Source organism: Salvelinus fontinalis, chromosome 10, assembly GCF_029448725.1.
Source record: "Salvelinus fontinalis isolate EN_2023a chromosome 10, ASM2944872v1, whole genome shotgun sequence".
Classification (NCBI taxonomy): Eukaryota; Metazoa; Chordata; class Actinopteri; order Salmoniformes; family Salmonidae; genus Salvelinus; species Salvelinus fontinalis.
Genome location: NC_074674.1, coordinates 1,998,987 through 2,014,028, shown reverse-complemented (window position 1 = coordinate 2,014,028; position 15,042 = coordinate 1,998,987). Strand labels below are relative to the sequence as shown.

The 15,042-nt window shown below is 42.5% G+C and overlaps 1 protein-coding gene across 2 annotated transcripts in view; it reads left to right on the top strand.

Annotated features, from left to right (window-relative positions):
* nrg2a (neuregulin 2a) overlaps positions 1–6,978 on the top strand; it is a 222,831-nt gene extending 215,853 nt beyond the window's left edge. For both annotated transcript variants that reach the window (XM_055935270.1, XM_055935269.1), the window contains 4 exons: positions 1–81; positions 441–568; positions 700–921; positions 3,217–6,978. The exon at positions 1–81 is cut by the window's left edge and continues 43 nt beyond it. In XM_055935270.1, the coding sequence (XP_055791245.1) occupies positions 1–81; positions 441–568; positions 700–921; positions 3,217–3,883 (1,098 nt within the window). In that variant the 3' untranslated portion in view covers positions 3,884–6,978. The remainder of the gene's footprint in view (positions 82–440; positions 569–699; positions 922–3,216) is intronic.
* Positions 6,979–15,042: the final 8,064 nt, after the last annotated feature.

Below are 15,042 nucleotides of genomic sequence, written 5' to 3'. Positions count from 1 at the left end.
TGTGCAGATCACCCAAACCGGAACCTAGCGAACGGACCCAATCACCCAGGACCTGGCCCTGAGGAGATACCCATGGTAGATGTGAGTGGCACATATCCATTGATTCCCTTACTGACTTTTCTGTCATCGATTAATGAATGAATGGAAGGGTGAATGGGTTGTTTTCATCTGAGTTTCATAGGATACATTCTTTTACTTTCATTTAGTGGAGCATGAGTACTCTCTTGAAGGATAGCAATGTCACAGGTTAACTTCCAACAGTAACTAAACCTCTCCTTTCAGAACACACACATGGTCAATCAGTGGCGTTTCAAATATGTCAGGACAGATTTAGCAACAGTCTTTGTGATAGTATTGTGCGTAAAGTTCAACATGATGATGGGCAGTTACACAATTCCCCTCCATACCATCTCTCCAACACTTTCCTCTGTGTGTTTTAGTACATCTCTAAGAATGTGCCTGCAACGGAGCGAGTCATAGGGCATGTACCAGAGGACTCGTTCCCCGGCAGCCATGCATCTTCCAGATCTCACAACTCCTCTACCCATGCCCATTCATCCACTCACAGGTAACCCCTCAACATCCCCCTCACTACACACATCACAGGTACATTTTTTGACACACAGAAAAATACACACTGAACTACACACCGGACCATATCCTGGTTGAACCCTATGTTTTGGTCCTCTCTTGTCTCAGACACGAGGAGCGGACATGGAGCCTGGAGCGGACTGACAGTGTCCTCTCAGACTCACCAGGCATGATGTCGTCCTCCGTGGGGACCAGTAGGTGCAACAGTCCTGCGTGCATGGAGGCCAGGGCCAGGCGTGCCGCACACTGTGGCTCTACTGTGCCCCACCGGCCGGGCCTGCAGTACGAAGACTCGTTCGATTCGCTGGGGGACTCTCCACACAGTGACAGGTGGGAAGGGAACAGGCCCCTCTCTGTGGTTATGGCACTGGGGCATGTTCTAGTGCCCACCTTAGGAGGCCTTGTTTTACAGCTGGCTCTCTATCGGCCCCTGGAGGCCAGCGAGCGCACTTTGAAAGAGTCATGGGCAAATACTACTCTACCATAGCCAGACATGATGAGATAGGCCTACTGTAGGCAGTGGTGGAAAAATAACCCAACTGTCATACTTGAGTAAAAGTAAAAGATACAGCAATACAAAATTACTCAAGTAAAAGTGAAAGTCACCCAGTAAAATACCTTTACTTGAGTAAAAGTCTAAAAGTATTTGGTTTTAAATATACTTAAGTATCCAAAGTAAATGTAATTTCTAAAATATACTTAAGTATTAAAAGTAAAAGTAAAAGTATAAATAATTTCAAATTCCTAATAGTAAGCAAACCAGCCGGAACGATTCTCTTGTTTTTTAAATTTACGGATAGCCAGGGGCACACTCCAGCACTCAGACATAATTTACAATTCAAGCAGTTGCGTTTAGTAAATCCACCAGATCAGAGGCAGTAGGGATGACAAGAGATTTTCTCTTTAAGAGTGTGAATTGGACAATTTTCCTGTCATCCTTAGCATTCAAATTGTAACTAGTACTTTTGGGTGTCAGGGAAAATGTATGGAGTAGAAAGTACATTATTTTGTTTAGGGAACGTAGTGAAGGAAAAGGAAAAGTTGTCAAAAATAGTAAATAGTCAAGTAAAGAACACATACCACAAAAAACGACTTAAGTAGTACTTTAAAGTATTTTTACTTAAGTGTTTTACACCACTAACTGTAGGACAGGCAGGTCTTAAAATGTATACTGATCTTGTGTCATGTTCTGATTAAAGAAGGATAAGGTAGGTATATACATGTTAAGTTATATATCCAGTTGCTGTATTAAAGTTAAGAGTATTTTGAGGATAAAATCCGTCAGGAGAGAGCCCACAAGCAGCTGTATTTCTCAAGTGAAGAATCTGCTGTGTCAAGCTTACTGTACTGTACTGTACTGTACTGTACTGTACTCCCCTAAATCTGTATGGCAGCTAAACAGGAGGGTGGATACCGTAAGGACTTCATTCAAGACAAGGAGAGTAGAACAAAAGATTTGATCTCTGGGGTGGAGCTCTAGCTAGCAGATCTCTTGTGTGGCTGTGGTTGTCAACTCTACTGTAATCTTCACCCTGGGTTGCTGTATGCCTAAAGATTGAGCACAGATGTTATTGTAGGGACACATCTTCATCTTCACCGGAGGTTTAGAGAAGTGTACATAACTTCTATTTAGTCATTTTAGCTGGAAACCAATGACCGCAAACATTTTTAATTTAAACATGCACCATGCTGAAATGGCCATTTCCTGGTATGCAAAAATTCACTTAATTCACTTAATTGTTCACTTAATTTCAGTTTATGTGACATAACAATCAAGTATAGTGTAGTAAAGAACCATTGTACCATCTAAACCACTGTGAAATATATTTTCCATCACCAAAAATATTGTATTGTCAGCTGTTTGAAGCTGGTGTACAAAACCCGAAAGTTAAAGATTCAAGTACGGGAGGCATAGAAATGACGTACATAGAACCGATTTACCGCTTCTTAGATTTGCTATAATTGCATTTCTATATGAATTTGGTCAGGTAGCCCAAAAAGATACATATTGCAGATTTAAGATTTTGGTTTTAGAGTGTTTGAGTTAGTGAGAGTGAGCTCATCTATAAATGGCTACAGTAGACTATAATGATCATTTGACTGAACAGTAGTGCCAGGCAACATCGCAGTGCTTAACTTAACAGGATTACAGTGGAACAGTGATTCACTGTATTTTAGATTTGCCTTTGGATCTTTCAGATGCTTTTTCCTAAAGGGGGTACTATGTTTTTCCCTAGTGCCATAGAACATATGAAGGTAGAGGGACTGTACTGTAAACATAAAACAGCACCTCAAAACTCAACACACACACTTATGTTTTCCCTAGATATAGCCATCTGTAAGGCTAAAGGTCACATTAACCATTAAACACATCCAATAACATAACAAATATGTAGAAAACTGACTGAATGCAAGCAGGATTTCACAAACACCATCCACCCACAACTGACAAACCTGCACACTAACTCAATAATGTCTCTGACTGCTGTTTGTGGATGGTGGGTCCCTGTCCCACATCATTCTGTTAGACATGACATCTGATTGGGCTGCTGCTGTCTGGCCTGGTCCTCTCTCTCCCTGTCCTTCTCCTCCCCGCTCCCCACCCTACCTTCACCCTCACTACAGGTATGTGTCAGCCCTGACAACGCCGGCCCGCCTCTCTCCAGTGGACTTCTTTTACTCGCTGCCCCCGCAGGTGCCTACCTTCCAGATCACCTCCCCCAACACCAGCCAGGCCATGTCCCTGCCGCCCGCCGCCCACACCCCCTACCCTCTGGAGGACGACCAGCCTCTGCTGCGGCGCTACCAGGTGCCCCTGCACGACATCCAGCGCCAGGAGCCCTACCGGCAGCAGCGCCGCACCTACCTGAACGACAGCACGGGCAGCCTGGCCTCTAGTCCCTACAGGCTGGCTGAGGAAGAAGACTACGAGACCACACAGGAGTACCTCTCCTCCCGTGAACAACCAAAGAAAAGTGGGACCGGCAGTGGTGGTGTTGGGGGTCGGCGCTTGCGGAGGTCCAGACTGAACGGCTACGTAGCACCGAGAGGATACGAGGCGTCACAGGACTACGGCTCTCGCAGCTGCCTGACGGACAGCGAGTCGGAGGAGGAGGGCGAGAGCACGCCCTTCCTCAGTATGCAGAATATGAACGCGGAGCCCTCCACTATCTGCAGGCCGGCCAACAGTCGGACTTCTCAGTCACACTCTTCTGGGCAGCACGGTGCACGCGGGACTGTACAGACCAGACAGACGCACTCACGGTCCAAACCGGACAATGTACCCCATTAAAGAAAGAAGATGAGCTACCAACGAAAATCAATATAGTATAAACCTGCACCTATACAAAATATTTTTATTTTATATAACTGACAGATATTCTAAACAAATGAAATATTTATTTTCATTTTTAGCAAAAGTTGTCTACTAGTTAACAGCAAAGACTTTTTTATAGGGAAAACTCTATTTATATGTACATTTTGATTTACAGTATAAAAAGACGTGCCAATTTTTTCACAACTTCAAAAATTGAGTAATATTGTGGTGCCTTTTGCTGTATGCCGATGGCAGAGGGCCAGTGGAGGTTTTTGTAGCCTTTCTTATATGGACATCATTTTTTATACACGTTTCCTCTTTTGTTTTCTTTTTTGGGCTTTTTTCTTTTCAGGCTGCGTTCTTCTGGGAGTCTAGCCCCATTTGAACATTACCGTTCCCCTTCAACCTCATGCAATATAAACCACTTAATCATAAGGTGTATGTTTACATGAATATAATTCACCTATAGGGTTTATCATTTTGGGACTCTCCAGTAGAACATCTGACCAATGCAGTGCAGGTCCTTGCTCTCTGAGTGGGGAGGAGTGTTTGTGTGTGCGTAAGTGCGTGTGCTCGCGTGTTGTGTGCGTATGTGTGTGTGTGTGTGGGGGGGGGGGGGATTTTGTGTACAGCTGTGCTTGTGTGTGTGTGTGAGTGTTAGATGTCCTAATGTGTTGTAACAACCAACGGGTTGCTCTATTGGGTGCCAAAGCAACTGTATCAGTAGAGGAAAGCTGCAGGTGCACAGTGAAGATCAGCCTGGGTTCCAGGATTGCGCTGCAGTTGGGTAGAGAGTTCTGTTTGGTAGAGAGTTCTGTTGGGTAGAGAGTTCTGCATGTCATTGCTTGATGTGTGTTTACAGCTGCCCCGCCTTTGTTTCCTGGCCCCCTCCATGTACCAACAGGGTAACGGTTTGTCTCCTGGCCCCCTCCTTCTACCAACAGGGTAACGTTTGTCTCCTGGCTCCTTACTGGTCCCACCAGGGTAAGGTTTGTCTCATGGCCCCCTCCTTCTACCAACAGGCTAAGGTTTGTCTCATGGTAGCCTCCAACGTCCTGGCTATCTGTGATTCTGAAGAAGAAATGTCGTTGGCCAGTATCTCAGTTGGTCTGGAGATATCCCTGCCATCAGTGATAGCGGCTCAATACAAAGAGACAAAACTAAAAGCAAGAACATCCCATAAATGTATCTCTTTCTCCCATCACCCATGCCTCCTCCTCCTCATCATCCTCCTCACCTGTCCATTGTGTACCTGTGGCCAAAGTAAAGGTCCGCATAGCATCTCAGGACTTCCACCCACCCCTCTGCCCCCTCTTCCCCTCTCTCTCTCTCCCTCTCCCTCCACCAACATATTTCCCTAAGACTAAGGTCCCCCCAAGGACATAAACAACACCCAACATGCTATGCCTCTGAATCTCAGTGGAGAACAGAATAGAACAGAATAGAATAGAATAGAGTAGAGCAGAACATACTAAACCAATACAAGAGAAATAGCTGTGAAACTTTGGAGGATCATAAAATGCCAAAATATGCAAACTTTCTATTTTGCTCTGTTTGATGACGTCATTTTCTAAGAGGTGACTGTAGTGTGTTGTGTGAAACCTATGTAATGCCTATTGTGCAGAAGAAGTAACATGATATCAATACATATTTATATCCATTCTTATTTTTCATGCAGTTATGCAGCGCTTGCTCAAATTGACAATTTTCCTCATTCACAGATTCATGTCCATTGACTGATTGTGTTCATGAATTCTTATCTCACCGAGTCCAGACCAAGCAGACAACACGCAAGTCTACAGTAATGACTAATCACTTTAAAGGGTCTCATTCACTAATGTTGAGTGCTGCTCAGTCTTGTGGATAAGGATAATAATGTTGTTTGTTATGAAGTATGTCACTAACAGGTTTGGAAGTTAATTTCATACCTGTCAAAAATGTTGGAGTAAATGGTTCTGACAATGCATTTGAAATGATCGTTGATAATCCTGCAAAACTTTGGTTATATTCTAAAATATAACCAAAAAAATGAAATGACTGTACCAGGACAAAATCATCAGATGAGTCTAGATCAAAAGTAAACTGATAAGTAGGATTAAAACACAACTGGTAACGGCTGTAAGATGAAGGCACATTGATAAAGACACGTAGACAAATGGATTTTCTGTCCTTTCGGTTTCTCACACTCTGAGTGTAATTTTGTATGTTTGAAAAATGCAAAAGAAGACAGTAGTTCTAGTTTAAATGTGATATTTCCCCAACCTTGCCCCCCTCCTCACCCAATAGAAGTGCTGCCAGGTTCGTCCTGTCAGTTTCTCACGTTTTTATTTTTCTTCCCTCGCTTGAAATGTTTCAACACCTCTCCTCTGCATGTACTTGTGGTCAAGGTATATGGGTGCATGGTAAAAAGCAGCAGTCATTTTTTTTTTTCAGTCAGTGGAAGTGTATTTCATTTAACATTCAGCAATAAAAATACCCCCCCCCCCCCCCATCTCCATTCTAGGAATATGCTAGAAAAAAAGTACAAATGCGAGATTGTCATAGATTGTAAAATAAAATTTTAAAAATAATCCTCAAAATATATCTTTATTCATATCATTTTAACATAAAGTGGTCATCCCTGTGCAGGACTTTGGTGTGTGTTTTGAGATATCCTTAGCCATTGGGCTGAGGTACTGTATGACTGGTTTCTATAACCTTTCTGCTTGTGGCTTTTGTTTCCAGTATCTGAAGTGTGTGGTTCCTGTGAAGCAATACCTTCAGAAAGTATTCACACCCCTTGACTTATTACGCATTTTGTTGTGTTACAGCCTGAATTCTTTAAACAATAATAATCTCACCCATCTACACACAATGCAAAGTGAAAACCTGAATGTAGAAATGTTAGATCATTTATTTTAAATACATATCTCATTTACATAAGTATTCACCTCCCTGGGTCAATACATGTTAAAATCATCTTTGGCAGTGATTACAACTGTGAATCTTTCTGGGTAAGTCTCTAAGAGCTTTGCACACCTGGATTGTACAATATTTGCACATTATTCTTTATAAAATTCTTCAACCTCAAATTGGTTGTTGATTATTGCTATTCAGCCATTTTCAAGTCTTGTCATAGATGTTCAAGACTATTTAAATCCAAACTGTAACTAGGCCACTCAGGAACATTCAATGATGTCTTGGTAAGCAGCTTCAGTGTATATTTGGTCTTGTGTTTTAGCTTATTGTCCTGCTGAAAGGTGAATTTGTCTCCCAGTGTCTGTAGGAAAGTAGACTGAAACAGCTTTTCCAATATGATTTTGCCTGTTTGACGTTTCTTTTTATCCTAAAAACTCCCTAAGGTTTGCCGATGACAAGCACACCCGTAACATGATGCAGCCACCACCATGCTTGAAAATATGACGCATGGTACTCAATGATGTGTTGTGTTGGATTTGGCCCAAAGATAAAGCTTTGTTTTCAGGGCATAAAGTCAGTTTCTTTGCCAAATATTTTGCAGTTTTACTTGAATTTATTTATTTATTTATTTTACCGTTATTTTACCAGGTAAGTTGACTGAGAACACGTTCTCATTTGCAGCAACGACCTGGGGAATAGTTACAGGGGAGAGGAGGGGGATGAATGAGCCAATTGTAAACTGGGGATTATTAGGTGACCATGATGGTTTGAGGGCCAGATTGGGAATTTAGCCAGGACACCGGGGTTAACACCCCTACTCTTACGATAAATGCCATGGGATCTTTAATGACCTCAGAGAGTCAGGACACCCGTTTAACGTCCCATCCGAAAGACGGCACCCTACACAGGGCAGTGTCCCCAATCACTGCCCTGGGGCATTGGGATATTTTTTAGACCAGAGGAAAGAGTGCCTCCTACTGGCCCTCCAACCCCACTTCCAGCAGCATCTGGTCTCCCATCCAGGGACTGATCAGGACCAACCCTGCTTAGCTTCAGAAGCAAGCCAGCCTTATTGCAAACAGGATGCATGCTTGGAATATCTTTATTCTGTACAGGATTCCTTCTTTTCATTCTGTAATTTAGGTTAGTATTGTTGAGTAATTACAATGTTGTTGATCCATCCTCAGTTTTCTCCTATCACAGACATTCAACTCTGTAACTGTTTTACAGTCATCATTGGCTTCATGGTGAAATTCCTGAGCTATTTTCTTCCTGTCCGGCAACTAAGTTAGGAAGGACGCCTGTATCTTTGTGGATCTTTGTAGTGACTGGGTATATCGATAGTGTTTAAGGTTAAGTTTAGGCATTGACTCTGAATGGTTAAGGTAAGGGTTAAGGTTTGGGATAGGCTTAAAACTAACATCTTAAAAACAACTTTCTATCGCTGGATTTGAACTTGCAACCCTTGGAATCAGAGGCAGATGCTTACCGAAACCTCAAAAAGCCTATCCCAAGCCTTATCATTGGATTTGAACTTGCAACCTTTGGAATCAGAGGCAGATGCTTACCAAAAAGCCTATCCCAAGCCTTATCACTGGATTTGAACTTGCAACCTTTGGAATCAGAGGCAGATGCTTACCAAAATCTCAAAAAGCCTATATCAAGCCTTATCACTGGATTTGAACTTGTAACCCTTGGAATCATAGGCAGATGCTTACCAAAATCTCAAAAAGCCTATATCAAGCCTTATCACTGGATTTGAACTTGCAACCTTTGGAATCATAGGCAGATGCTTACCAAAATCTAAAAAAGCCTATCCCAAGCCTTATCACTGGATTTGAACTTGTAACCCTTGGAATCATAGGCAGATGCTTATGCCCGTCTGCCATCCCTGTCCAGAATTTCCTAGCAAAACCGAAACCTACTTGAAGATAACATCGCTCACTGTTGCCCCTAGTGCCCGGTTTCCAAGTCATCTCCTGACATCCTCCCGACATGGATGGACGTCGAATTCTGACTTGTATCACAGGTGACCTGACGGACTTATTACCTGACTTGTTAAGCACATTTTTACTCCTGAACTTATTTAGGCTTGCCATAACAAAGGGGTTGAATACTTATTGACTCAATACATTTCAGCTTTACAAAAATGTATTAAAACATAATACCACCTTGACATTATTTGTTATTGTGACACAAAATCTCTATTTCATCCATTTTAAATTCAGGCTGTTACACAACAAAATGTGGAAAAAGTCACATAAAAAATACTATGGTATACTATGGTATAAATACTTTAGTTTACACTGTAGAATTGTTTAATACTGTATTTACTGTAGTATTTACAGTTAACTATAGTATAAATACTGTACTAAAATAAAACTGTGGTATATACTACAGTAATTCATGTAGTGTTTTTGCAGATTGTAGTATAGTGCAGTATTTACTGTACTGTTTTTGTTTTATTACCATTGACATAGAAGTGGAGGCCATAACCTGTAGGTCTGAACGGATAGTTCAGAGCTTCTCTTTTCACCAGCCAGTTTATTAGGTACACTCAACTAGTACCAGGTCGGAACCCCCTTTGCCTCCAGAACAGGGCATGAATTCTACAAGTTGGAAATGTTCCACAGGGATGTTGGTCCATGCTGACATGATGGCATCACACAGTTGCTGCAGATTGGACGGCGGTACACCACCTCCACCAGCCTGTACTGTTGACAACAGGCAGGATGGGTCCGTGGACTCATGCTGTTTACACCAAATCCTGACTCGACCATCAGCATGACGCAACAGGAACCGGGATTCAATTGTCTCAATTGGTTGGTGATTGGTGATTGTTGGTGATTGCGTGCCCACTGAAGCCGCTTCTTCTTGTTTTTAGCTGATAGGAGTGGACCCCGGTGTGGTCGTCTGCTGAAATAGCCCATCCGTGACAGGGGTCGACTAGTTGTATATTCTGAGATGCCATTCTGCACACCACTGTTGTACTGCACCGCTATTTGTCTGTTTGTGGCCCAAATGTTAGCTTGCATGATTCTTACCATTCTCCTTCGACCTCTCATCAATGAACTGTTTTTGCCTACAGGACTGTCACTGACTGTTTGTTGTTTGTTTGTCGCACCAATCTTGAGGAAACCATAGACACTGTCCTGCGTGAAAATCCCAGGAGGGTGGCCATTTCTGAGATACTGGATCCGGTATATCAGGCACCGACGATCACACTCGTTTTGCCCATTCTAACATTCAATCGCAGTAACTGAATGCCTCAATTCCTGTCTGTCTGCTTTATATAGCAAGCCACGTGACTATTGGAGCAATGCGTTTTTGTGAATGAGTGTAGTATACCTAATAAAGTGATTGCTTAACCTGTAGGGAACACAGTATATGGGCTATACATGGTATGTAGGTTTCTCACTTATAGGTGGCACAAATTGGGATATGGGGGAGGGGAATGGGCAGGGTATGTGCAAATTGCATTCTGTAGTATTTACTATAGTTAAAAAGCAGTGTTTTTGCAGACTGTAGTGTTTTTGCGGACTGTAGTGTTTTTGTGAACCTTCCTGTAGTATTTACTATAGTATTCTACAGTATACTACAACATTCTATAGTACAGTTGAAGTCGGAGGTTTGCATATACCTTAGCCAAATACATTTAAACTCCTTTTTTTTTTTTTATTCCTGACATTTAATCCTGGTAAAAATTCCCTGTCTTAGGTCAGTTAGGATCACCACTTTATTTTAAGAATGTGAAATGTCAGAATAATAGTAGAGAGAAGGATTTATTTCAGCTTTTATTTCTTTCATCACATTTCCAGTGGGTCAGAAGTTTACATACACTCAATTAGTATTTGGTAGCAATGCCTTTAAATTGTTTAACTTGGGTGAAAAGTTTCGGGTAGCCTTCCACAAGCTTCCCACAATAAGTAGGGTGAATTTTGGCCCATTCCTCCTGACAGAGCTGGTGTAACTGAGTCAGGTTTGTAGGCCTCTGTCACATTCTGACCATAGTTCTTGTGTGTTTTGCTTCTTTTAGTGTTGGTCAGGACGTGAGCTGGGTGGGCATTCTATGTTGTGTGTCTAGTTTGTCTGTTTCTATGTTTGGCCTAATATGGTTCTCAATCAGAGGCAGATGTTTTGTGTTGTCTCTGATTGGGAAATCATATATAGGTGGCTTGTTTTGTGTTGGGGTTTGTGGGTGGTTGTTTCCTGTCTCTGTGTTTTCGCTGCATCAGCTAGGACTGTATCGGTTTGCCACTTTTTGTTATTTTGTATTTGTAAGTGTTTTCTGTTTATCATTTAATTAAACATGTTGAGCACTGGCTACGCTGCGTGTTGGTCCGATCCCTGCTACACCTCCTCTTCTCTTGAAGAGAAGGAAGGCTGCCGTTACAGCCTCCTTGCTCGCACAAGCTTTTTCAGTTCTGCCCACACATTTTCTATAGGATTGAGGTCAGGGCTTTGTGTTGGCCACTCCAATACCTTAACTTTGTTGTCCTTAAGCCATTTTGACACACCTTTGGAAGTATGCTTGGTCATTGTCCATTTGGAAGATCCATTTGTGGCCAAGCTTTAACTTCCTGACTGAGGTCTTGAGATGTAGCTTCAATATATCTACATAATTGTCCTACCTCATGATGCCATCTATTTTGTGAAGTGCACCAGTCCCTCCTGCAGCAAAGCACTCCCACAACACGTTGTTGCCACCCCCGTGCTTCACGGTTGGATGGTGTTCTTCGGCTTGCAAGCCTCCCACTTTTTACTCCAAACATAACAATGGTCATTATGGCCAAACAGTTCTATTTTTGTTTCATCAGACCAGAGGACATTTCCCCAAAAAGTATGATCTTTGTCCCCATGTGCAGTTGCAAACCGTAGTCGGGCTTTAATATGGTGGTTTTGGAGCTCTGACTTCTTCCTTGCTGAGCGGCCTTTCAGGTTATGTCGATATAGGACTCGTTTTAATGTGGATATAGATACTTTTGTACCTGTTTCCTCCAGCATTTTCACAAGGTCCTTTGCTGTTGTTCTGGGATTGATTTGCCCTTTTCACAACAAAGTACGTTAATCTCTAAGAGACAGAACGCGTCTCCTTCCTGAGCAGCATGACGGCTGAGTGGTCCCATGGTGTTTATACTTGCGTACTATTGTTTGTACAGATGAACGTGGTACCTTCAGGCGTTTGGAAATTGCTCCCAAGGATGAACCAGACTTGTGGAGGTCTGACATTTTTGGCTGATTTCTTTTGTTTTCCCTGTGATGTCAAGCAAAGAAGCACTGAGTTTGAAGGTAGGCCTTGAAATACATCCACAGGTACACCTCCAATTGACTGAAATTATGTCAATTAGTCCATCAGACGCTTCTAAAGCCATGACATAATTTTCTGGAATTTTCCAAGCTGTATGTAAACTTCCGACTTCAACTGTAAGTATTACACGTTAGAAGGATACTACTGTGTGTAGTATAGTATTCTACAGTACACAACAGTTTATTTTATAATCCTATAGTAAGTACTGTAGTATTCTATAGTAAAGGGTAGTATTTTTGTGTCTAGTGTGCCATTTCTCAGAAATCTTTAGATATGGAACCGTAGAAACCAGGGGAAAGGCTGTTCGTTCTCTGCTACACACAGAGTTAAGAGTTATGAAAAATGTTGCCTTGTTCATACAAACTAGTCTATAAAACTATCTGTGTGCAAGGGACACTGCTTGTGTATAGCTTAGGCTGTTGTGCTGTACATGAAACAGAGATACAAGTGTTAATGAGCGTGGTTCAGTGTCAAAACAACAATTTACTTATTTCGCAAGACATTTTTACAAGACATTTACAAGACATTCATCTGGCTTTCATCATCGCTAATACGTTTATTTCCCTTATGACCCATATCAACGATCAGTTTTTATGTGGCGTTAGTTCTCTCTGGTCAAACGTGACATGCTAAAACTTGAAACATGTGCGTCATACTATTTCACATCTGTCAAACCAAGTTTAAAACAAGCCAGCGGTTCTGGAAAATATACTGTTGGAGGACTTCTTGGAATATACCAGTATTGATATGATCCTATTTAAAATATTGCTTTTATTGTTGTCTACTTTTTCAACTAATTTAAAAATCTATATTGCAACTTGTTCAACTCACTCACACACATCTTGCATGCATTGTCCCATACTGCCAGCCTCTGCAGGGATAACACATGTGTCTGTAATGTCACCATTATGACAGTGTTATGAAGGCTAATGAAGGGTTGAAGAAAAGTATAACCAATTTTCACCATTTTTATTTTGCTTGAATTGTATTTGCTGACTTTTCACATCCTTGGCAACTCTAATCTGACTTGCGGCTATTAAGAGAGAGAGAAGTGATTGCTTTCAAGGGAATATGGTGTGCGATGTTTCTCCATGCTTCCTTCAACTGTTCAGATCATTTTGGCATCTCTGTGCTTTCTGTTCCTGTACATCTGCTTTGCACTTCTTTGCAAGGTCAAAAGGTCAAAAGCACTATTAAAACAAGTATCTAGGCAGCATTACAGTCAATATGGAAAGCCAGAGCATCCGTTGTCAGGGACAACTCAACCTCGTTCTTAAGATTATACAACTGAACGAACGTCTGTCTCCTCAGTCACTGAGAACATTGTCATGATCTTGTATTTACAGTATGCTTTGACTTTCAGACATGATTCACTTGCGGGGAAAAGAGGCCCTGTTGGTGAGTGGTTGTCAGTCCATCGGCAGGTGGAGAGTGGAACTCTGGGAGAATAAATAGGGCTATAGCATTACCTCATCATGTTACCATCAGCTTGAGGGTAAACTACAGAGCAAGATCAATGAGTTATCCAGCTAACTTTGTTAAACAACCAAAAATAACTGTTTTTCTGGTTCACCTCTTAGCTAAACGTAGACGTGTTTTAGGTTGTTGAGACACTTAGACCATGCCCATTTCATTCTTATCTTCCTAAAAACTAAAACCTTAATTTAGTATAGTTTGGGAAGTTGGCTGGCTAATTAATTGATCTGGCTTTGTAGTTTACCCCTCATGGTCAAGAAGCCTTGTTTATTAACTATTTGATAGAAGACATGATTATCCATGTGTTCTGCTTTGTAATCTGACAAATATACCCAGACTGTGCATGCCCATTGACACGCATGTTCTCTTGTAAAAAACACACAGAGAGAGACAGGTGTGGCAATGGAACCTAACCCTCTGCTATTAGGCCTATCGTGACACTAGGCGAGACCCAAATGCAGACACAGGAAGCAGATGGTTGGAGTTTAAGATGTTTAATAAATCCAAAGGGAATAGGCAAGAGAATGGTCATAACCAGGCAAAAAGGTCATAACCAGTTCAGAGTCCAGGAGGTACAGAGTGGCAGACAGGCTCGAGGTCAGGCCAGGCAGAGTGGTCAGGGCAGGCGGGTACAGAGTCCAGAACAGGCAAAGGTAAAAACCAGGAGGACTAGAAAAAGGAGAAAAAAAAGAAAGGAAAAAAAGCTGGTAGGACATACAAGACGAACTGACACAGAGAGACAGGAAACACAAGGATGAACGGGGAAAACAAGTGATGCCTGGAGGGGGTGGAGACAATAACGAGGACAGGTGAACCTGGTTGACCGGAGTGTCGGCGGTGGAAGTCGGTGATGAGGGCTGGATCCAGGATCCCTCTAGCGGGAACCCAGCACCTCTCCTCCGGGCCATAACCCTCCCAGTCAACCAGGTACAGGAAACCCCTGCCCCGTGGTCGAACACCCAGGAGACGTCTCACGTGTATGCTGGATGGCCATCAATGACACAGGGAGAGGGGGGGGGGGGGGGGGGGCTGGGAACAGAAAGAACTGAGAGACATGGGTTTAATTCAAGACACATGGAACGTAGGGTGAATACGGAGGGTACGGGGTAACATGAGATGGACAGCAGTGGAACTCAGGACTCTGGCGATGGGAAAAGGACCAATAAAACGGGGTGACAGTTTGCGGGACTCTACTCAGAGGGGCAGGTCCCGTGTGGACAGCCATACACTCTGCCTGGAGCTGGGGTCCGGCGACAATACCTGGAGTTGGTCTTGAGAATAGCCGCCCTGGCCTGTAAGTAAGTATTTCACAGTAAGGTCTACCTACACCTGTTGTATTCGGCGCACGTGACAAATAAACTGGATTTGATTTGATATAACTATTCCTCAGGTTGTTGCTGTAAATGAGAATGTGTTCTCAGGCAACTTACCTGGTTAAATAAAAAAATATGAT